General features: G+C 49.1%; 1 protein-coding gene across 2 annotated transcripts in view; it reads left to right on the top strand.

The window, feature by feature from the left end:
* Positions 1-5667: 5667 nt before the first annotated feature.
* The window catches only part of SLC6A13 (solute carrier family 6 member 13), a 30145-nt gene continuing 12966 nt past the window's right edge, over positions 5668-22846 (top strand). Inside the window, exons 1-5 of one of the 2 annotated variants that reach the window (XM_065887554.1) lie at positions 5668-5869; positions 15186-15320; positions 18185-18325; positions 22006-22090; positions 22663-22795. In XM_065887554.1, the coding sequence (XP_065743626.1) occupies positions 5668-5869; positions 15186-15320; positions 18185-18325; positions 22006-22090; positions 22663-22795 (696 nt within the window). The remainder of the gene's footprint in view (positions 5870-15185; positions 15321-18184; positions 18326-22005; positions 22091-22662; positions 22796-22846) is intronic. The other variant, XM_065887555.1, reaches the window with a different exon arrangement.

Below are 22846 nucleotides of genomic sequence, written 5' to 3'. Positions count from 1 at the left end.
CATCGTCATTCACTTTTTTGCTCAAATTGTTCCAGTTTTAGCAAACCATGATTTGTTGTTTAGTTCATTCCACTTGCTCCTTTCTTCCTTTTTGGTGTGATCTTTGAAAAGAGATTAAAAAGGTCAACAGGGATCAGAAAGGTCCCTCACCCCTGTGGTTAAACGAAACTATGCCCATTAATTTACAGGATCTCCCAAGGAGAGGACCGCCCCCACAGGCCACTCCCTTGGCCAACCCATTCCAATGTTGAAACCAATGCTGCTCGGAAATATCCTTTCTGAAACGAATCAAGCTCCTTTGAAAATTTATTTGCTCTTGTTTCACTCCTAGGAGAGACCAAAAAAAATTGTTGGGAGACTAGATCATGGCATGTTGGCATCTAAAAAACCCAGGGTCGGGCTTCCCTGGTGGCGCAGTGGTTGAGAGTCCGCCTGCCGATGCAGGGGACGCGGGTTTGTGCCCCGGTCCGGGAAGATCCCACATGCCGCGGAGCGGCTGGTCCCGTGAGCCATGGCCGCTGAGCCTGCGCGTCCAGAGCCTGTGCTCCGCAACGGGAGAGGCCACAACAGTGAGAGGCCCGCGTACCGCAAAAAAAAAAAAAACCCAGACAAACAAACAAAAACAAGAACAAAAACAACCCACGGTCAATTTGATAGAAACCAAGGCCTCCTAGTCTGCTTCTCCAGGGTCCGCCTTGTTTCGTAGTTACTGCTCTGGGAGGACAGACTCCAGTCACCCTCACTAACGATCTCAAGTGCATCTTGAAACTTAGCAGCCTCTTGAGAAGGGAGCCTTGAACGCTGATTCTAGCACTGTTTCCAGTACCCGGGCCCTGCACCCAGGAGACCCAAAGATGCTAGTGACCCGAGGGAGACAAGGCTTGTCCTGCCGGACTTGTGCTCGACCCCAGACAGAGTTGTGAGGAGCTGTCGTGCGTGCTCATCTATCAGGGTTCTCACACTTCTTTAAACTTAGTCAGCCTAGGCAGGGCAAAAGACCTACCGCATCGCTCCTGCTTTATAGAGAAAAAGAAATTGGAGAGGAATAAAGCTTTGGAGAGGAGCGAAGTAGCAATCAACATGGTAACGTGACAACGGTTATGCAAAAATAATAGGATCAACAAGAAAAACCAGACATTGCCTAGTACAGGAGCAGCAACTCAGAACTGACTCAGACTTACCCCACTGATCCTGGACACTGGGATCCCAGAGGCTCCCCTGCGTCAGGACACAGGAGGGCTGTGAAGCATCGCCAACAGCTGCGCGGCATCCGGCTTCTCAGAAGACCTCGGTAAACCTCAGTTATCCGGTAATTTTAGATTACAAGTGCCAGGTCATTAGTAAGTACGGCTCGCTGATAAGTAAGGATGGAAGTTAATTGCTTTTGAAGATGGGCTTTTTTGCATGAGTTTGCAGCCTCTCTCAGGAATCCCTTGTTGTCTATTGCTTTACACACAAATTAGACGGATGGATGGTGGTGGGGAGAGGGAAGGGGCGGCAGGAATGTTAAGAATAATCATCTCCACGAGGCTCCTTGGGTGTTTTCAGGATGTGCTTCTGCGCCCTAGGTGGGGGATGGGGGATGAGAGGGATAGAAACTGCCTTAGAGTCTCTGATTTACCCTCCTCACTGGCACATCTGTACGATCCCACTCAGTCACCCCTCATACCCCCTGACTCATTCCTTCTGTCTGGCAGGAGCCGGCTTTGCTCAGGGGTCTCTCAATCCCGTCCCCTTCAGGAAACTTCCTCGCTCACCGTGAATACTTTCTTAAGGGTAAATCAGGGCTTGCTGTGTGTTAGGCCCTTTACTCAGATCTCCTGAAACCTCCCACAACTTTGCAAGGTAAGGAATATTCTCCTCTTTCTTTTTTTTTTTAATTTTTATTTTTTATTGACGTATAGTTGATTTACAATATTTCAGGTATACAGCAAAGCAGTTTGGCTATACATACACATATGTATCTATTCTTTTTCAGATTCTTTTCCATTATAAGTTATTACAAGACATTGAGGGACTTCTCTTGTGGTGCAGTGGTTAAGACTCCATGCTCCCAATGCAGGGGTCCTGGGTTTGATCCCTGGTCAGGGAACTAGATCCCACATGCATGCCGCAACTAAGAGTTCACATGCCATAACTAAGGAGCCCATGTGCCTCAACTAAGGAGCCCTCTGCCGCAACTAAGACCCGGTGCAACCAAATTAATTAATTAATTAAATTTTTTTAAAAAGAACACTTAAAAAAAGAGATATTGAGTATAGTTTCCTGTGCTATACAGTAGGTCCTTGTTGGTTATCTATTTTATATATAGTAGTGTGTATATGTTAATCCCAAACTCCTAATTTATCCCTCCCTCTCCCCTTTCCCCTTTGGTAAGTGTAAGTTTGTTCTCTGTGTCTGTGAGTCTGTTTCTGTTTTGTAGGTAAGTTCATTTGTATCATATTTTAGATTTAGGATATAAGTGATATCCTATGGTACTTGTCTCTCTCTGTCTGACTTACTTCACTTAGTATGATCACCTCCAGGTCCATTCGCTTCTCCTCTTTCTATAGGTGAGAAAATAGGACTCTTGGAAGTTGGACACCTTGTTCACGGCCTCAGCCTGGGAAGGGATAGGAGCAGGACCCAGACCCTGGACCACGGGGCCTTGGAGCCCGAGCAGCCTCCACGTACTCTGCACGTCTGCCCTGGTGAGGCTGGGGCTACGATGACTCCACCCTCTGCTGTCCTCTTCCCCATCTGTCAGCTCTTGTGCCCTGGGGGTAGGACTTTGCTTTGCTGTGAACCTTGGCACTTCCTTTTCTGTGTTGGTGGAAACAATTATTTAAAAAATCAATTCTAGCACATTATTTAAAAATTCAAACAATACTAAAGCTTAAAAAGCTTTACTTCCTCTCCTGACCCCAACCCCACTCTCCAAATGTAGCCAGCCACTAATGACCGTTCGGCAAACACTTCTTCAGACTTTTCTATATGCAGGTAAGTGCAAGCGCGCTTGTGCACATGTGTGCACGTGTGCGTGTGTGTGTGTGTGTGTGTCTGAGTGTCTGTGCGGAGCGGAGCGGAGGGGAGGGCGGGGAGCAGGGGACGAAGGACGGAATGTGGGCGGGATCAAGTTTAGAATTACAAGTGCCGGAGGAGTGGGAACCACACTTTAAATAGACAGCACCTCCCTTTCCCCCTGGACAGCTCTTCTCCCCTCTGACAGGACCTCTGGTAGCAGCTACGCTAAGGTTGGTGCTGTTTTCTTCTCTTTTTCTCCTGCTTCTGGGTCTCAGACTGTAGGTGGGTAGGATTCACGGGACCTACTGTCAAAGGGTTTTGGGATCCTCTCCTGGAAACTATGACATTTATGTGTGATGTGCGAAGACTATATGCTATTGTCTTGACTTTCTGGAACTTCAGTGGCCGCTGATTTAAGGGCCAATGTGATTTGGAGAAAGAGACCAAACGGAGAGGAAAGACATTTGGGTTTACTTCTAAGAAAATCAAGGCTCTTTTCTGAGACAAGATTGAAAGTTGAAAGAACATAAAACTTTTGACAGGATTAAAAGAAAATAAAAATTTGAGTGCCTGTTATACTATGAAGTACATGTATATATATATATATATATATATATATATATATATATATATATCTCCTCATTTAATCTTCATGGCTAAGTGTATCCCGTCACCCTCGCTTTTACAGACAAACAAACTGAGGCTTAGAGTAATTAATTCACTTCCTTGAAGTCGTGTGGTCTCTGGTGCAGAGCTATGATTTGAACCCAGGCTTGTCCTTCAGTTGCACGATGCTGCCTCTGAGGACTGGTACCCAGCGTGGCTAAGGGACCCAGGGGTCCCTAGGGGTCTGTTCTTCTAGGGTCTGGGGGAATGGAGAAGTGAGGGAGATGGAAGGCATCTTCCATCATTGGAAGACATCCATCAGCCCCAGAACCTGCACAAGACATGAGGAGACCTTCTCAAAAGGACTGGGGAAGCTTCTGAGGGCCAGCTGCTTGGGTTTCTCCTTCTTAACCCACAGTCTTTGAAGCGCATTCATTTATCAAATACGCAATATGTTCCTGACCTCCCTCAGACTTTCTGGATCCCTCGGGGAAGCCCCGCTGGGAAGGGAGAGCCACAGGAGAACCTGTGGCCAGTTGGGGCTCCTGTGAGAAAATGGCGTTCATGCGAACTTTTCTCGGGGAGTAGAAAGAAGTGCGTGTACCCACTTCTCCAGAGAGGGGGCCGCCGTATACAGTCGGGGATGCTTACGCTAAACCCACCAGCCAGTATGACTGCGGGAGGTAAGTGAGCAAGCAAGGCAGCGTGGGCTCAGGTTCCAGCTGTGCCACACGGCTGCACCCGTGTCACCCAGCCTCTCTGAACCGCAGCTTCCTGCTTTCAAAGCAGAGGGAATACTGCTCACATCTCAGAGCTGTGTGGATTGAACGAAATAACTGTATGTAAAGCACTTAGTCTACAGTAGCTGTTCACTGAACGTGGGCCACATCCAATCACATCCTCAATCCCAGTACGAGTCTAGGAAAGGGCCGGGAAGGGTGTAGCACTGCGGTTCTGTATCCATTTTACGTTGCCTTCTCTACTAATAGAGTCGTGTACCGGCCACCACCAAGAAAGAAAAAGAGCCCAGAGTTCGGGACTTCCCTGGTGGTCCAGTGGTTAAGACTCTGTGCTCCCAGTCGGGGACGGGGGCACGGGTTCGATCCCTGGTCGTGGAACTGAGATTCCCCCATGCCGTATGTGCGGCCAAAAGTAAGCTCATCTTACGCAGAGGGCTTGGTCCCGCTCAGCCACTCTCACCCCCTTGCAGGGATCCAAAAATACTGACATTTATTTTCCTATTACAAAATAAAACACGTTCTTCGATTAAAATGTAGAAACTCTAGCTAAGGAAAACATGCCTGTAGCCCATCCGCTGGCGGATGTCCTAATCTTCACGCGCACGAATGCGTTATAAGGTATTTTCCCAGCAAAACCACGTCATGTGCGCTATTTCCTGACTTTCCACTTCACACATTGTGAACAACTTTTCATTTCACTACTCTTTCTTCTGCAACACATTTTTTCATGATTCTATAGTAGTCCATCGTACCTGCCTTAATTTATTAACCTGTTTACCATTTCTGAACCTTTATATACTTTCCAATATTTGGCTGTTATAAACAATGAACTTCCTCAGTGCTGAATCTTTACCAACCATCACAATTATTTCTTTAGGGTAAATTCCCAAAAGGGAAATTCGTGACTTTGAGGATACATTCAACTCCTATCCTTGTGACTGTCCCAGTACATGGAATGGAGAAACTGAGGCACATGCTAATGCAGACGAAGCTGGCTGTAGGGTGGAAGGGAGAACTCCGACAGCCTGGGGCACGTGAACACCCCATGTCCACAAGCCCCACCCAAGGAACCTTCTAGGGGAGCAGTGTCTGTGGCTCAGGGTCAGCACTTTCTTCCTGACACATGAAAGGGATCGGCAGCTGTTACCCAGCCTTTACCAGCAAGAGATGCTAAGGAGGACGTGGACCTGCGGACAGGAGTAGGATTCATCTCTTCCAGGGCTCTATTCCCTCGGGAAGTTCCTGGCGAAGGAAGGGGGCAGCTTTCCTTCCAGGCTTCCCAGCAGTAACGGAGCGCCCTGCTTGTTTTCCAGGTGGAATGGATAGCAGGGTCTCGAGCACAACCAGTAATGGAGAGACAAAACCAGTGTGCCCAGGCATGGAAAAGGCGGGGGAGGCCGGCGCCCTGCAGCGGGGGCACTGGAACAACAAGGTGGAGTTCGTGCTGTCCGTGGCCGGGGAGATCGTTGGGCTGGGCAACGTCTGGAGGTTTCCCTACCTCTGCTACAAAAACGGGGGAGGTGAGACCCACTGCGTCACCCTCGCCCCCACCCCCCACCCCAAGGCTGTCTCCATCTCACGCACTTACTGCCCTCTGGGGAGTCCCATGGACGCAGAGGATACTGGAGTTGGAAAGACCCTCAGGGCACTGCAGGAGAGACACCTAGACAGAGGGGTGACTTCCTGGGGGGTCCCTATCGTGGCTTCAGAGAAACATGGGTATAGGCTGGGAACCAGACGGATGGGAGTTTGGATTCTGCCTCTGCTACTTTCGCCCTGTAATCTCGGGCAAGCCTTACCTTGGGAGCTCAGGTAAATGCTGTAAACGGAGATAGTTCTACCTGCCCTTCAAGGCTGTTGTAACGCGTAGAGGTCACGTGTGCAAAGGGCCTAACGAACGGTAGCTATGCTGAAGAGGATGTCGGCACCCAACTGTCCCATGAGGTCTCGAGACTCTGTAGCCGTGGCTTCCTGTCCCCCCCCCCGCTCTGTGACATGTGTCCCCGCACGTGTCACCTTTGATACCAGTGGCTCTTCCTTTAAGATTTTCCCACTGAAATGTGTGTGCGGGGAGCATGAACTCTAACTCTTTCCTGCGTCTCTCCTGCCTCTCATTCTCCACCATCCCAGGCGCTGCAGCCACTCCGCTGCCCCTGTTGCTGGTCACTTTCCCACCGGGGACTCTCCTTCAGGCACTCCTGGGCCTCTGGGGCGCCCCAGAGGGATTTCCCAGGTGCTGAAGTGCTCTGGCCGAGTAGTGGGCTCGGAAGGTCCCCTCGTTGGTGGGTAGAGCTTAGCGGGGCTGGGCTCCCAGGGCTGGTTTTATGGGAGGCTGCAGCCTGCACTAGAGGAGGGGAAACGCCAAGGTGGGTCACGGGGACAGGCCGAGGGGGTGGGAGTTCTGTGGGCCACGAGGCCTGGAGGGAACCCTAATGCCACACCTACCCCTTTGTGGGGTGTGGGCGCCTCCGTGTGTGAGCCCAGTCTCGGTGGTTTTGGGGAGATAAAGCCCACGATGCGGGGTGGAAGAGGGAGCATGGGAAGGGGCTGAGCGCGCAGATGCTCTGAGCCCATAGTCTTACTTTCAGCATTGTGGCAACCGGGGATTGGCCGTGGGGTTGGAGGTTAACTTGTACTTTTCCAGAGGGGTGGGAATGGGCTGATGTGTTCCCTCTCCACAAGACTTCCTGGCCGGCAGCCTGAAGCCGCAGGACTTTGCTCGGCTGACATTGCGAGGGAAGGAGGGAGGTCCCGACCCAGCCCTGGACCCTCCGGCGGCTTGTTCAGACATTTAGGCCCGAGGGCGGAGGGATGGGGCTTGTCGTTCAGGGAGGAGAAGGAGTCTGGGGGCTAAGCCGGGCGTTGGGGCTCCGTGTCTGGAACCCGGTAACCAGCTTAGCTCCTCACGCGGCAGGAAGGTCGGGAGGTGAGCCGCTTTCCCCAAGCCTCTCTGGAATTGGGTGAGGGTGGCTGGGGAATTAGCAGGAGTGGCACGAAGAGGTGGGAGAGCGGTCCCAGGCTTGGTGCCAACCGCTGGGCTGAGGAGGGCAAGGAGAGGGGAGCAGGGCCTGGGCAGGGCACACGGGGTCGTCCTGTCGAGGGGAGGCCTGCGTCTGATCTCCGCCTCGGGGCTCTGTGTAGGTCTGTGCGGCCCGGGGAGGTGTGGCCGTGTCTCGGGGGAAAGGCAGGCCGGGAGCAAGCGTGTCCACGGCCCCTGGTTCCTCACGTGGGTGCTTCGGGGGGAGCAGAGGCAGGAGGGTGGCCACCTCGTGCCCGGGAAGAGCCTGCCCTCCAGCACGCCGGTCCCCATGAGCCGTTTCGGAGCTCACAGAACGGCCGGCAGAATCCTTAGGCCACCACCCCGGTCTCTTCCCCGATAGGGCACAAGGCCTCAGGCTTCCTCTTCTCTCTCCTTGATGGACAACAGCAGCTGGAGGAAGTGCTCGGAGGGGCTCTGGGGCCGAGGCCGATGCCCGGGTTTGCTCTGAAGGGCATGAGTCACCCAGGGCCACCGGGTGGACACGCGGGAGGCGCCCCTGCCAGTGTGAAGGGGACAAACCCGGGACCCGTGTGGCCTGTAGAGGGGCCCAGACAGGCCCGCTTTTCCGGGTTTTGGTGTTCCCAGAGGCTCAACCTTTCTGTCCCCTTTACCCCCTCGTCCCCTCCCCCCAGAGCACGGGTCCCACACTTCACATCTCGTCTCTTTGTCAAGAGGGGACGGAGGCCTCCTATGACAGGACCCTTCACTGCCGACATGGGGAAGGGGGTGGGGAGGACGGAGACCATCTAGGTTGGTTTGACCCCATCCTCCTGCTTTAGCGATTTTATTTAAACCCGTCGTTCTCAGATTGGGGCTTGGACTCCTGGGGGCGAGAGGGACGTTCTGAGCAGCTTCTGCAGGAGGGTGCTGGGGTCACGGGGTGAACCACGCGGGGTCACGTGTGTTATCAGCCTGCTTTTTTCTGGGCCCTTTCTTGAACTTCATAGCTGTAAATAGCCACCTTTGCGCTTGCCTGGGGGGATAAACTTGGGACTTTATTATCATTAATGTTTGTTTGGTGGGGAAGTCAGGGAGGAAAACGTCCCCAAAGCGTAATTTCAGTTCCAATCTAAAAATATAAGTGATATCTTCTTCTCTTCCTTCCAGCTTTAACGTTTGGTAGATCCTAATAGAAGTGAGTCGCAGAGCAGGTAAAAGGCCGAGGCAAGCATATGGTAGAGGAACAGGGAAACGGTGAAACACTGTAGTCGAAAACCAGAGATGCTAAGAAAGTGGTACCAAGAAGGCTGTCTAAAATCAGCATCCATCAGGAGACGGGTGCGGGGCGCCTGCCTCAGCCACCTCCCAGATAAGCGCCCTCCCTGCCGTCCATCCAGGCCTTGTGGCCAGTCCACCCCGAGCACCTGCCCGCCCCCCTCCCCATGGCTTTCGACAGTCAGGCCAACCAAGCCCGGACTGTGTCACCCAACGACAGTGACTTACTGTGGACCCACCACCTGCCAGGAATTATTCCGAGTTGTTGTGATAATCTATAAACAGAACAGACCCCTTCCCTGTCCTTGTGGGGCTTACACTCCTTGTCTGTCTGTGAGAGACAGACAATAAACAATATGCACAGTAAACAAGAAAATTACATAGCATATCAGAAGTTCCCGAGTGCTATAGAAGGGGGCTGCGGGCGACCACACCGAGAACGTTAGAGTGAAGTCTTGCCGGTGAGTGAGAGCCGGCCACGTGGATATTAGGGGGACAGTGCTCCAGGCAGAGGAAACAGGTGTTAATGGCCCTAAAGCAGGAGGTTGGCTGGCGTGTTTGGGGAGCCACTGGAGGGGAGTCACTTTGGGGGGGCAGGTCACCCAGGGCCTGTCAGCCACTGTGAGACTCTGGCTTTCCCTCCAGTGATGGGGAGGCAGGCCAGGGGTTTGAGCAGAGGGGCCAATCTTACACTTGTACACTGTCTGGCCGCTGTGTTGAGAACTGATCGCAGGGGACTAAGGGGGGAAGCAGACTGGTTACAAGGCTAAGAAGCTTGGAGTCTCCTTGATGTCCTTCTTTCTCACATAACTGGTGGCTCTACCCAAATACCCAAGTCCTGGCTGCTTCAGAACCTAGGCCTTCAGCCAGAAGCCCTCCAGCTCCCTGGACCCCGGCTACCGGCAGACTGAGTTGCCCAACACCCAGGCTGCCTGGGGCTGGAGACCCGCATGAGGCTACAGCAGAATGTACCACAGCTGGACCTCTCAAAGCCGGGATCTTAGAGGGAAGGGCCATAGCCAAGTAAAGCCCACCTCCGGATGTCAGGGAGAGGGAGCATGGGGACACCAATGTCAAGGGCATTAGATGGCCCCCGTTTGCCCTGAGGTTGTCCGTAGATACACTAAAGAATGAAGAGAAACAAGGAGCGTTTTTCTTCATGTAAGAGTCACGGTTCTTTTATGAGTACGTGACAACTGGTCACCACTTTTAGTTAATGAAGCGACGCCAAGTATTGGTCCAGCAGTGTTGATTACAGCATGTAACTTTCATGCACGTTCACTCCTGTGCTGCTCATGTGGCATAAACGAACGTCACCTGGAGCATTACAGGTGACGCCACAGAATGTTCCTATCGAGAAGGGTGTCCAGCAGAGTGATTCCTTTCCAGGATGGGCGTGTGGTCTCTCCCATCCCACGGGGGAAGATGCCAGGACATTTTAGAATTTGGGCAAGGAGACTAAACGGGGGATTTGGGGAGCAAATAACTGTGACTCCATCCTCCGTCTCCAGGAGTGGCTCCATCTTTGAGTGGTGGTGACTGGGGCTTCGGTGGGGGAAGAGGCAGTGCCCCAGGGCTCCCTGGTGGGCACCTGGGTCCCTCCTGGGCTCTATCTCTTCCCTAACTCCCTCCCCGGTTTGGGGCCAGTGACTCGGCCTGGCGGGTGTGGACCTTGTCCCCCCTGGCCAGCTGCCCAGGAGCTCAAGGAGGCAGAGGGGGAGGGGCGCAGACTGACCACCGGACCCAGTGCGGTTAAACATTGGCTCGGTTCATTGGGGAAGAGCAGGTGGTACAGAGATGGGGATGAGGGGCTTGAGCCAGGCTGAAAACTCTCCCCCCTGCCCCCCGTCTTCTCTCTCTCTCTCTCTGCGATGTTTCCAGCTCCCAGCAGGACTGTTCGTATCAGCTACTGGGTTCTCTCTTCCCTAATTTCCCCTTCCTGCCCAGCAAGCCTTGGACTGATCTGTCTACTCAACGTGCCTGAATTGTTTACGATCTTTCTTTGCCCTTGTGGTCACCAAGCGTTTCCTCCAGTGCCTGAATTACGGATGCGTGGACTAGAGGCAAAGAGCTGGAGAAGCCTTTTCCCCACTAACTTTTGTTTTAGCAATTTTATGACGGTATAATTGGCTTACAACAACTTGCACACATTTGAAGTGTACAGTTGGATAAGTTTCGACATAGGTACACGCCCTTGAAGCCATCACCACTATCAAGATAATGAATGTGTGCATCACTTCCCCAAATTCCCTCCTTCCCTCTCTCCCACCCCTGACCTCTGCTACCCCATCCCAATGCAACCAAAAACCTGTTTTGTTTTTTCAAAATATAACTATTTTCCAGCTTTATTGATATATTATGCATAGTAAGTTTAGGTGTAGAACACGATGATTTAATACATGTATGTATTGCAAAATGATTACCACAGTAAGGTTAGTTAACACCTTCATTCCTTCATATAATTACCCTTTTTTTTGGTGGTGATAACACTTAAGATCTATTCTCTTAAGAACTTGGAGCTATATAAGACAGTATAGTTCACTGCAGCCACCATGCTGTATGTTACACCCCCAGAAATTGTTTATCTTATAACGAAGTTTGTCCCCTTTGACCAACATGTCCGCATTCCTCACACCCCCAGCCTCTGGTAATCACCATTCTGCTCTCTGCCTCTATGAATTCCACACATAGGAGAGGACGTGCAGTATGTACTTTCTCTCTGTGACTTATTTCACTCAGCATAATACCCTCGAGGTCCATCCATGTGGCTGCAAAACGCAGAATTTCCTTCTGTTTTTATGGCCGGATAATATTCCATTACACATATAGCATTTTCTTTATCCATGCATCTGTTGAGGGACACTTAGGTCGTTTCCAGGCCTAGTTTTCCAGGTTGTTTCCAAACTATACAGTAGTTTGCATTTCTTATAATTTTCTATAAATGGAATCATGCAGTATATACTTTACTTGGCTTCTATCCCTCAGCATAATTACTTTGAGATTCATCCATCTTTTTCATGTCTCAGTAGTTCCTTTCTTGTTATTACTGGGTAGTATTCCATTATATGGATATACTACAATTTATCTCTTCTCCTGTTGATGGACATTTGGGTTGTTTCCAGGCTTTAGCTATTACAGATGAAACTGCTAAGAACTTTTGTGTACAAACCTTTGTATAAACATGTGCTTTCATCTCCTTTGAGGGAACACTGAAGTGTGGAATGGCGGGATTATACGATAGGGGCACCTTTAACTTTTTAAGAAACTGCGGAACACGTTTCCAACATGGTTGTACCATTTTTACCTTCCTGCCAGCAGCATATCTGAGTGCCAGCTTTTCCACAACTTTACCAATACTTGGTCTGTCTTTTTAATTTTAACTTTTCTAATTGGTGTGAACATTACCTCATTGTCACTTAAATTTATATTGACTAATGATGTTGAACATCATTTCATGTGCTTATTTGTAGCCCACATATCTTTTTTGGTGAAAACCTGTTCAAATCTTTTGACCATTAAAAAAAAAATAGGGCTTCCCTCGTGGCACAGTGGTTGAGAGTCCGCCTGCCGTTGCAGGGGACGCGGGTTCGTGCCCCGGCCCGGGAAGATCCCACATGCCGTGGAGCGGCTGGGCCCGTGAGCCATGGCTGCTGGGCCTGCGCGTCCGGAGCCTGTGCTCCGCAGCGGGAGAGGCCATAAGAGTGAGAGGCCCGTGTACCGCAAAAAAAAAAGAAAAAAAAAAATAGGTCGTTTGTTTTCTTATTATTGAATTTTGCTACTTCTTTATATATTCTGGATACAAGTCCTTTATCAGATATGCATTTTGCAATTTTTTTTCTCATTCTGTCTTATATTTTTCCTTTGCTTAACAATGTCTTTTGAAAAGCAGAAGTTTCAAATTCTGATGAAGTGCAGTTTATGAATTTATTCTTTTATGACTCATGTTTTTGATGTCACATGAAAGAAATCTTTGCTTAACCCAAGGTCTCATATATTTTCTTCTAGAAGTTTTATAGTTTTAGGTTTTACACTTAGGTCTACGATCCATTTTGGGTTAATATTTGTATGAAATGAAGGTGTGGATTGAAATTCATGTTTTGTGTGTATGTATATCTACTTGTTCTAGCATCACTTATTAAAAAGACTATCCTTTCTCCAATGAATTGCCTTTGCACCTTTGTCAAAAATCAATTGTCCAAATGTGCATGGCCCTTTTGCTGGACTCTATTACGTTCTGTCGATCTGTTTATTTTGTCACCAAAACCACACTGTTTTAATTACTGTATCTTTATAATAATATGAAAATAAGGTAGAAGTAAGCCTAAAACTTAGTTCTTCTTTCTCAAAGTTGTTTGGCTATTTTAGGTTCTTTGCATTTTCATACGAACTTTAGAATCCGTTTGTCAGTTTCTACAAAAAAGTCTGCTGGGATTTTGATTGGGGTTACAGTGAATCTATTGATTAATTTGGGAAGACATCTTAATAATACTGAGTCTTCTGACCCATGAACATGGTATGCCTCACCGTTTATTTAGGTCTTCTTTAATTCCTCTCAGCAATGTTTTGCGGTTATGAGTGTACACATCTGTTGTCAGATTTATTCCTAAGTAATTCATCTCTTTGACGCTGTTATAATGGTATTATTTGTTAAATTGTAATTTATAATTGCTTGCTGCTAGTAGAAGAAATACAATTGATTTTTTATGCTGATCTTATATCTTGTAACCTCACTAAATTAACTTATTTACTCTAGCAGCTCTTTGGTACATTCCAAAGGATTTCCTTTCTTTTCTTTTTAAATACACTTTATTGAGGTATGACTAATGTACAGAAAGCTGTACACATTTAATGTATACCACTTGATGAGTTTGGAGGTAAACATATACTTGTGAAACTGTCACCACAATCAATGTCATAAACATATCCATCACGTCCAAAAGTTTCCTTCTGTCCTCTTTTTTTCATGTTAATTTTTTTTGTGTGATAAGAACACAACATAAGATTTAACTTCTTAGCACGATTTTAAGAAAACACTTCAATATTGTTCACTATGGGCACTATGGTTACAGTGGATCTTAGGATTCATTCATTTTGCAAAACGGAAACTTTATACCCTTTGGCCGGCATCACCCTGCTTCCGCCTTCCTCAGACCCTGGTAATCACCGTTCTACTTTCTGATTCTATGAGCTTGACTATTTTAAATTCCAACGGATTTTCTACATAGGTGATCATGTCATTTGCAAGTAAAGCAGTTTTATTTCTTCTCTTCTAATCTGAATAACTTTTAATTCCTTTTATTGCCTTCTTGCCTTGACTAGAATCAATATTGATGGAACCAATGTTGAATAGAAGTGGTAAGAAATAGTAAGACTGGACACCCTTGTCTTACTCTCGACCTTAGGGGTTAGGCAGTCTTTCACCATTAAGTATGATGTTATCTGTAGGTGTTTTGTAGATGCCCTTTATTCCCTTCTATTCATCACTTGCTGAGAGTTTTTTTTTTTTAATCAGAAATGGCTGTTAGATTTGGTCAAATACTTTTCTGCATTTATTGAAATGATTTTATGGTTTTTCTTTTTAAATTTATTAATATGATCCACTGATTTTTTTTTTGAATGTTAAAACAACTTTGTATTCCAGGGATAAACTCCACTATGTATTACTTTTTTTATATATATTGTTGGATATCTAAAATTTTGTTTAGAATTTTGCATCTATGTTCATGAAAGTTTGATCTATAGTTTTGTTTTCTTGTCTTTATCTACTTTTGTTATCAGAGTAATGCTAGCTTCGTAGAATGAGTTGGAAAGAATTGCTTCTAAATTTTCTGCAAGGGTTTGTATAGAATTGGTGTCATGTCTTCCTTAAGTCTTTGGAATGTCCCCAGCCTTGTGTGAGCACCACCAGGCTCTATCTTCTTGAGGGATTCTTTCCTCTCCTTCGGTAGTGTCCTCACACGCATGTGCTGACCAGCACTCAAGCTCGTAGGGGACGTTCTGCAGGCACTTGGGTCTCTCTGGGCACGTCTCTCCCCCGGGACTCTCTCCGGTGAACTCCCCTGCCCAGTTGCCAGCAGATGGAGGTCTATGGTGGAACAAATGCCAGCATAGACTTGTCTCAGGCAGTGACTGTGAAAACAGAAGCAGAAAGGATTACTAAGGGAAATCTGATTTCAGTCTGCTAAAAGCCCCTCTCTAACATCGAGAGCAATCATTTCCTTGACAAAAATTATAGCCTGTGGGCTGTGGGAATGCTCCTGGATATCTGTGACTCAGTGAGCTTCTTCTATGGCCACAAGCTGTGTGTTATTTGGGCAGCAACTGAAGTTGATGGGGAGCAAACCTTGGAAGGTATAGATGGAAACTTCAGAGTGAAGGAAGTGACTGGCTAGGTCCTAAGTAACTGGGTGACACCTGATCTCTGCCGTGGTTCCAGACATCTAGACAGATGTCCCCGCCATTTTGCGCAGTCCCCATCCCCGGGATTCTGACTGGAAGCATGGGGTGGCAAGCGGGGGAGATGACCGTGGGCCACAAGGAGGCTAGTGCCACGTAATGGACAGCCTGTTTCCCACCCGCAGGTGCCTTTTTCATCCCCTACCTCATCTTCCTCTTTACCTGTGGCATTCCTGTCTTTCTCCTGGAGACAGCACTGGGCCAGTACACCAGCCAGGGGGGCATCACAGCCTGGAGGAAGATCTGCCCCATCTTTGAGGGTGAGTAGCTCTGCGCCCGACTCCAGAGTCTCTGCACTAGTGGTTAGAAACCTTGTTTGGAATAACTGGGTGGTTTATCAGCAGTGCTGATACGGATAAGACGCTGTGTCTTTATGTTAAACCTTCCACCGTGGGCCCAAGACTGAATTACTGCCAGGGGATTCCCTAAAAAGAGAATTTTAATGAGAAAAAAATAATAATTCTACCATCTTTGGGATTCTCTGGCGGTCCACTGGTTAGGACTCTGTGCTTTCGCTGCCAGGGGCCCAGGTTCAATCCCTGGTGGAGGAACTAAGATCCCACAAGCTGCGTGGCGTGGTCAAATAAATAAATAGATAAAATGTTTACATAGCACAGGGAGATCAGCTCGGTGCCTTGTGACCACCTAGAGGGGTGGGATAGGGAGGGTGGGAGGGAGACGCAAGAGGGTGGAGATATGGGGATATATGTATACGTATAGCTGATTCAACTTGTTGTAAAGCAGAAACTAACACACCATTGTCAAGCAATTATACTCCAATAAAGATGTTAAAAAATTTTTTTTTAATTCTACCATCTTGACACAATAGCTATTTAAAACTTAGGATGTTTTATTTCAATATTTCTCTCTATATAGGATTTTCTTTAAGATTCCATTTTGAAACAATTATATGTTCACAGAAAGTTGCAAAAGTAGCCCAGAGAGGTCACGTGTACATTTCACCCAGTGACATTTTCATTTTCCTCAATGGTAAAAATCTTATATAGGACAATATCAGAACCTGGGAATGGACATTGGTACAATCCGCAGACCTTACTCAGATCGCACCCGTTTCCATGCACTTGCTTGTGTGTGTGTGTGTGTGTGCGCGTATAATTCTGTGTAATTCTATCACTTGTGTCGATTTGCGCAAACACCACCGCTGTTCCATGACCACGGAGATCTCCATCCTGCTGCCCCTTCATAGTCACACTAACCCTTCCCCTCCCCACCCCTGTAACCTCTGACAGCCACTAACTTGCTCTCTATCTCTATAATTTTGTCATGTGGGGAATGTTACATAAATGGAATCATACAGTATGTGACCTTTTGAGACTGGCTTTTTCACTCGGCATGACGCCCTTGAGATCCACCCAGATTGCTCTTGTATCAATAGTTCCTTCCTTTTTATTACTGAGCAGTATTCCATGGTGTGGATGGTTGCCCTATGGTTTATTTAACCATTCACCCGCTGAAGAACATTTGGGTCGTTTCCAGTTTGGAGAGATTTACTTCATTATTTCTTTCTCTATATATAAAGTTTACATACCTATTAATATGAAATATACACAGTTTCTGTTTCTGTCGTTTTTGTGTTTTTTTTTGGCCACGCCGTGTGGCAAGTGGGATCTTAGTTCCCCGAGCAGGGATTGAACCCTCCCCAGCACTGGGAGCGCAGGGTCTTAATCACTGGACAGCCAGGGAAGTCCCTCTGTCTTTTAGTTAGTGTTATTTTCCATTTTTTACACAGCAATCATGTGACTGCATAAACTTCCATCGAGGGGATATATCATAATTTGCTTAACAATTCTCTGTTCTGGGCTTTTTGCTTATTTTCCATCACTGATAAATTGATATTCTGCTATCATGTATCTTTGTAGAGGTAGCCTTTACCCCCCTTTTTTGGAGTTATTTCCTTGGGATAAATTCTCAGGATTAGGATCACTGGGTCAAATGGACAACCAAGTTGATGTCCCTTGACCATGCTTATTAAGTTGTCCTATGGAAGGGTTATGCTGACGTACACATCACCGGACTTGAGTAAGCGTCTTTCCTCCGTATCTTTAACAGCTCTGAGTTATATCCCTGGTTTCCAAACTTGTCTGCACACTGGAGTCACCCCAGGACCTTCCAAACATCCTGAGGCCTGTACCCCACCCCCAGAGATTGTTATTAAATTGGTCTGGGGTCTGCTCTGGGCTTTGGAATTTTTTAAATATTCCCAGGTAATTCTACTACTATGTGGACAAGTTTGGAAATCACTGAGTTATATCGTTTGTAAACATGTTCACCAGTGTTGCAGATGCAGAATGGTAGCTCATCATTTTGCACACCTACGATTATTAGGGAGGATGAGTGTGTTGTGAGGATGTTCATTGCCTGTGTGTGTGTGCTCCTCTGTGAACTGTCTCTTCCTGCTTTTAACGTGTGTTTTTTTTTTTTTTTAGTTTTAGTTTTTGGCTGCATTGGGTCTCCGTTGCTGCGTGCGGGCTTTCTCTAGTTGCAGCGAGTGGGGACTACTCCTCGTTGCGGTGCACGGGCTTCTCATTGCAGTGGCTTCTCTTGTTGTGGAGCACGGGCTCTAGGCGCGTGGGCTTCAGTAGTTGTGGTTCGCGGGCTCAGTTGTAGTTTGCAGGCTCTAGAGCGCAGGCTCAGTAGTTGTGGCGCACGGGCTTAATTGCTCTGCGGCATGTGGGATCTTCCCGGACCAGGGCTCGCACCCGTGTCCCCTGAGTTGGCAGGTGGATTCTTAACCACTGTGCCACCAGGGAATTCCCTTAACGCGTGTTTTTACATTTCAGAAATATATCAGACGAATTCCAGGGAACATTAGCTATTGGAATCTCGGAGTTAGCCTTATACATTTGTAAGATAGCTTAGAATCCGTGAGCTTGCAGCATACAGATGAAAGTGTACAGGCAGCGGGGCAGGGCAGCAGGAGATAGGAGGAAGCCCGGCCTGGCCTGGGGGGGCTGCACGACGGGAGGGGGCAGCGAGCCAGGAGCCCAGACCCCATACCCCGTGTCTCAGGACACTCACAGGGGAGCACAGACCCTCTCCTGAGCAGGGGTGGGCGGAGCCAGAAACCTGCCCCGTGTCCCCAGCCCCGTGTGCCTCCACCCAGGTATCGGCTATGCCTCCCAGACCATTGTCATCCTCCTCAACATCTACTACATCATCGTCCTGGCCTGGGCCCTCTTCTACCTCTTCAGCAGCTTCACCATCGACCTGCCCTGGGGGAGCTGCCGCCACGACTGGAACACAGGTGAGGTCACCTCCACCTGCTCTGCTGCGGTGACCAGGAGAGGGATTATCCCCATATCCTGGTCCCCAGGCCCCATCCTTCACCTGGGACATGCTAGAAATCTGCCAAGGAGGTGACAGAGGTCTTATGTCAAAGATAAGAGCGAGAGTCCACCAGCGTCACAGGAAAAATATCACAGACTTTTTCCAAAAAATTCATGTGTTCAATCAATGTTATTAAGAAGATAGAACTGACTTCTTTTTGTGCACTTTAGCCCTTTATGGATTTTGATTTGAAACGTGGTTAGTTTGATATATGGATATATTGTTTTATCATTTATTTATTCCTCATGTCTTCTTTCTGATACTGTTTTAGGCCTTTCCAACTCCCAAGTCATGTGGATTTAACCAGGGATAAGCTGTTTTGTGTGGCATCAATATAATTTACCATAGCGATTAATTTTCTCCTGTGATTTTCTTTTAAGACAAGAGCCTCTATGGCGATAGAACTACTAAATCTAATGAACTGAAAGAAAATGTTAAATTAAAAATACAAATTAAAAATTTCTAGGGTAGTGCTTTCCGAAAGAACTACCTGTGGTGGTGAAATGTGCTCTGTACTCTCTGATACGGGAGCCACTGGCCACGTGTGCTATCGAGTACTTGAAACATGGCTAGTGCGTGTGAGGACCTGAATTTTAAACTTTTTTTTAAATTTAAATTAATTTAATGTAAATAGGCACACGTGGCTGTCACTGCCCTATTGGACCGCGCAGGTGGACACTGTCCCGCTCCCAATGTCCAAACACCTCTCATGCCTGTCAGTGAGGCCCTACCTGTGCCATGATGAACTTTTTCTTGTTCAGATAAGTTACTCAGTTCTGAGCTAGAGTGTGAATCTTTGACTCACTTGCCAGGGAAGTGGTTTTGCACGTTTATCCTGGTGTTCAAGGCCCCCTCGCCCTCATAGTTTATGCTGTCTCTCCAGGCTTTCATTCCCTTGTCACCACTCTGTCCCACTACTTGTCAAGTGAAAAGTCAAGTCTTGGAGGTACCGCCCCTGACACCCCAAGATCTGCTCGGTTCTTCTCAAGTGTGTCTGCTAGTGCCTACACTGGCTGCGGCCCTTGACTGCGGCACTCACCCCGCTTTTCCTCTGTTCGTTGCAAGATCTTGAGGGCAAAAATGGTGTCTTCATCTCTACACCTTTTGCACTTAACATCATGAGCTCTCAAAACATATTCATGGGGCTTCCCTGGGGCGCAGTGGTTGAGAGTCCGCCTGCCGATGCAGGGGACACGGGTTCGTGCCCCGGTCCGGGAGGATCCCACATGCCGCGGAGCGGCTCGGCCCATGAGCCATGGCCGCTGAGCCTGCGCGTCCGGAGCCTGTGCTCCGCAACGGGAGAGGCCACGATGGTGAGAGGCCCACGTACCGCAAAAAAAAAAAAAAAAAAATTCATGGAATGAATCAAGTCTTTAAAATCTGTTTTATCCTAATATTCTCTTTATTATGTGTTTTTTCTTCCTTCCCCCTTCTTTCCTTCCTCCCTTCCTTCCTTCTTCCCTCCCTCCCTCGTCTCTCTCTTTCTTTCTTCTCTGTGCACTAAAATCTGCCCTGACAGCCAGCTTCTCAGATGGGGATTTTATCCAGGTCTCAGTGCAGTTCCTCTTATAGAAAGTTTCTGCCTTTCCGGTGCCCAGGGACTTGGCCTCAGGCCATCATCAGGCCTGTGTGCTTCTGGCTGACTTGGCAGGGGGAGCATCTCGGAGGCAAATTCAATACCCAGGGCTTTGGCTCCATGACATTTTGGGCATTTCTCCTGGTGAGTCTGGAGTCCTCGGAGCCTAGCATCTTGAGTAGTACAGGACATCCCATCCTGTCCGGAAGAAACAGCCCTTTGGGGTGTGCTGAGGCCTCAAGGAAAGTGACTTGGTTTGGAGGAGAGAGGGCTCTGCTAACATCCCGTGGTTCGGCAGATGTGTGCGGAGCCCTGGCTCTACCCCAGGCTCTGTTCCAAGTACCGGGGACGTGCAAGGTGCAGAAATAGAGCTCCTACCCTCGTGGCTTTCATTCTAGTGGCAGAAGACAGACGAGAAACAAAATCAGTGCATCCCATGTGTCAGGCTAGAGGCACTGCTGTGCAGAAAACTGAACGGGGAGGGGAGACTGGGAATCTTAGGGGTGGGGTGTGATTTTAAATAGGGTCATCGGGGAAGGCATCTCTCAGAAGGCGACGCTGGGTCATGCTCTGAAGGAGGAGGGCGTGTGGAGGCAGACACTAGGTAGGAGAAGCAGCAGTGCAGAAGTGGGGTGGCATCCGGGGGGCAGCAGGGCAGGTGAGCGGGGGTGGGGCAGTAGGAGAGGGGTGGATTGAATGGGGCCTTGAGGGCGATGATGAGGTCTGGGCTTCTTTCTCTGGGTGCGATGGGAAACCCTTTAGAGGTTTCTGACCTGGGACACGACATAGAGCCACGACATGACTGAAGTTTGAGCAAAGCCTCTCTGGCTGCTCTCTGGAGATTTGACTCTGGAGGCAAGAGCAGAAACTGGGCCCATCAGGGAGCTGGGAGCCGTGGTGACCTGCACCAGACTGGTGGTCACACCTGTAATGGGAAGGGTCGGATCCCAGATTTTCTGAAGGTGGAACATACACAATTTGCTGAGCTGGATCCCAGCCCTCACGTCATCACAGACAAGCGATGCTGGGCCGTTTCTAAGAAGATCAGCTTTCGTGTGTGCACAGCGGGGAACGCTCTCTGTCTTTATTGATGCTTCCCAGAATCACTGTCCTAATAAAACGTAAAGAAGAGTGTGAACACTTTGTGAAAAGTCCATAGTCGTAGACGGGTAATTAAGAGCCACTATTTATGGCGTGCCGGGCAGTCTCCGCTATCAGTCAACACTGGGATCTTCTCATGTACATTTATTCATTTAAATTTATCTATTTATTTGTTTTTGGCTACGTTGGGTCGTCGTTTCGGTGCGTGGGCTTCTCATTGCGGTGGCTTCTCTTGCTGCGGAGCACAGGCTCTAGGTGCGCGGGCTCAGTAGTTGTGGCTCGCGGGCTCTAGAGCACAGGCTCGTTAGTTGTGGCGCACGGGCTTAGTTGCTCCACGGCATGTGGGATCTTCCCAGACCGGGGATGGCACCCACGTCCCCTGCATTGGCAGGCGGATTCCCAATCACTGCACCACCAGGGAAGTCCCCTCGTGTACATTTAGAGACCACAGAAGTGAGGCTTAGAAAGCCACACAGCGAATAACCGGAGGGGGGCAGGGATTCAAGCCAAAGTCTTCTGATCTGTACCTGTGCTCTTAGCCGTCTGCTACATCACTTCCCCAGAAGGCATCCTTATTGTTCCTCAAAGGCCACTCTCTACAGGACAGTGGCCCAGAAATATTCGTATGTTTGAAGCTGATGGCGTGCAAAGCATCTCTCCTGAGGCCGCCTGATGGTGCTTTAATGAAAATGTGCTACACCCACCCACCCCCGCCCCGGCTCCACCCCGGAGAAGTGGGAGAGGGCGCAGTGGCTTTGTTGAGGTCATTATGTGTTTCGTTTTGTGTTTTATTATGAGGCACCTTCAGCCCAGATACCGTGCTTCCCAGTCTCCTGAAATTTCGCCCCACTCTCTGCTCATGTTACATACTGGCCAGTGATGTTTCTCTCGCTCCCCGCCCCGCCCCGGACCCCCGGCAGAGCACTGCATGGAGTTCCAGAGGGCCAGCAGCTCCGTGAACGTGAGCTCTGAGAACGCCACCTCTCCCGTCATCGAGTTCTGGGAGTAAGTGAGGCCCCTGCCCCATCGCAGTGTGGGTGGCGTGTCCCATAGACGGGCGCAGGGCTGGGGACCCCACGGGCTGCAGGGGACGAGTTTCTGCCTCCTCCTTTGGTGGCGCCGTCACCCGAGTGGCTTTTTCCTGCCGTGCCTGTATTTGTGGTTAGGGCAGGACTCTTCCAGAGGCTCTCCTGGCCCCCACTCCCCACCCCCACCCCCGCCCACCATGTGGGTCCGCCCTCCCTGGCGGCTGCATGTGTGTTGCTTCTACTGCCCCTCCCCGAAATATTGGCATTCACCGAAGACATGATTCCTCATATCAAAGCATCCTATCCCTCCGGTTGAGAAAATACGGGTTCGCACCCCCTTCTCTGGGTTAAACTGGTCCTCAGCCTGCCAGAGCAAACCCACCTGGGAACAGTTTGTCTTTGCCTCCTCTCTGTCTACTCCCATCTCTGGGCAAAGCAGAGCCTCATGGATCGGAGTGAAGGAGCCGACAAGCCTTGGGACCAGAGCCGGAGGCCCGGACGAGCTGAGGCCAGCGGCACAGGTGCAGTCGCTCACCCTTCTCTCCCCAGGAGGCGGGTACTGAAGCTCTCGGACGGCATCCAGCACCTGGGGGCCCTGCGCTGGGAGCTGGCCCTGTGCCTCCTGCTTGCCTGGGTCATCTGCTACTTCTGCATCTGGAAGGGGGTCAAGTCCACGGGCAAGGTCTGTGTCCGAGGGCCCCAGGCCCCTCCCTTCCCTGGGCCACCCTGCTCC

The sequence above is a fragment of the Phocoena phocoena genome, chromosome 11 (assembly GCF_963924675.1).
Source record: "Phocoena phocoena chromosome 11, mPhoPho1.1, whole genome shotgun sequence".
In the NCBI taxonomy this organism is placed as follows: domain Eukaryota; kingdom Metazoa; phylum Chordata; class Mammalia; order Artiodactyla; family Phocoenidae; genus Phocoena; species Phocoena phocoena.
This window is presented reverse-complemented; position numbering and strand designations above follow the sequence as displayed.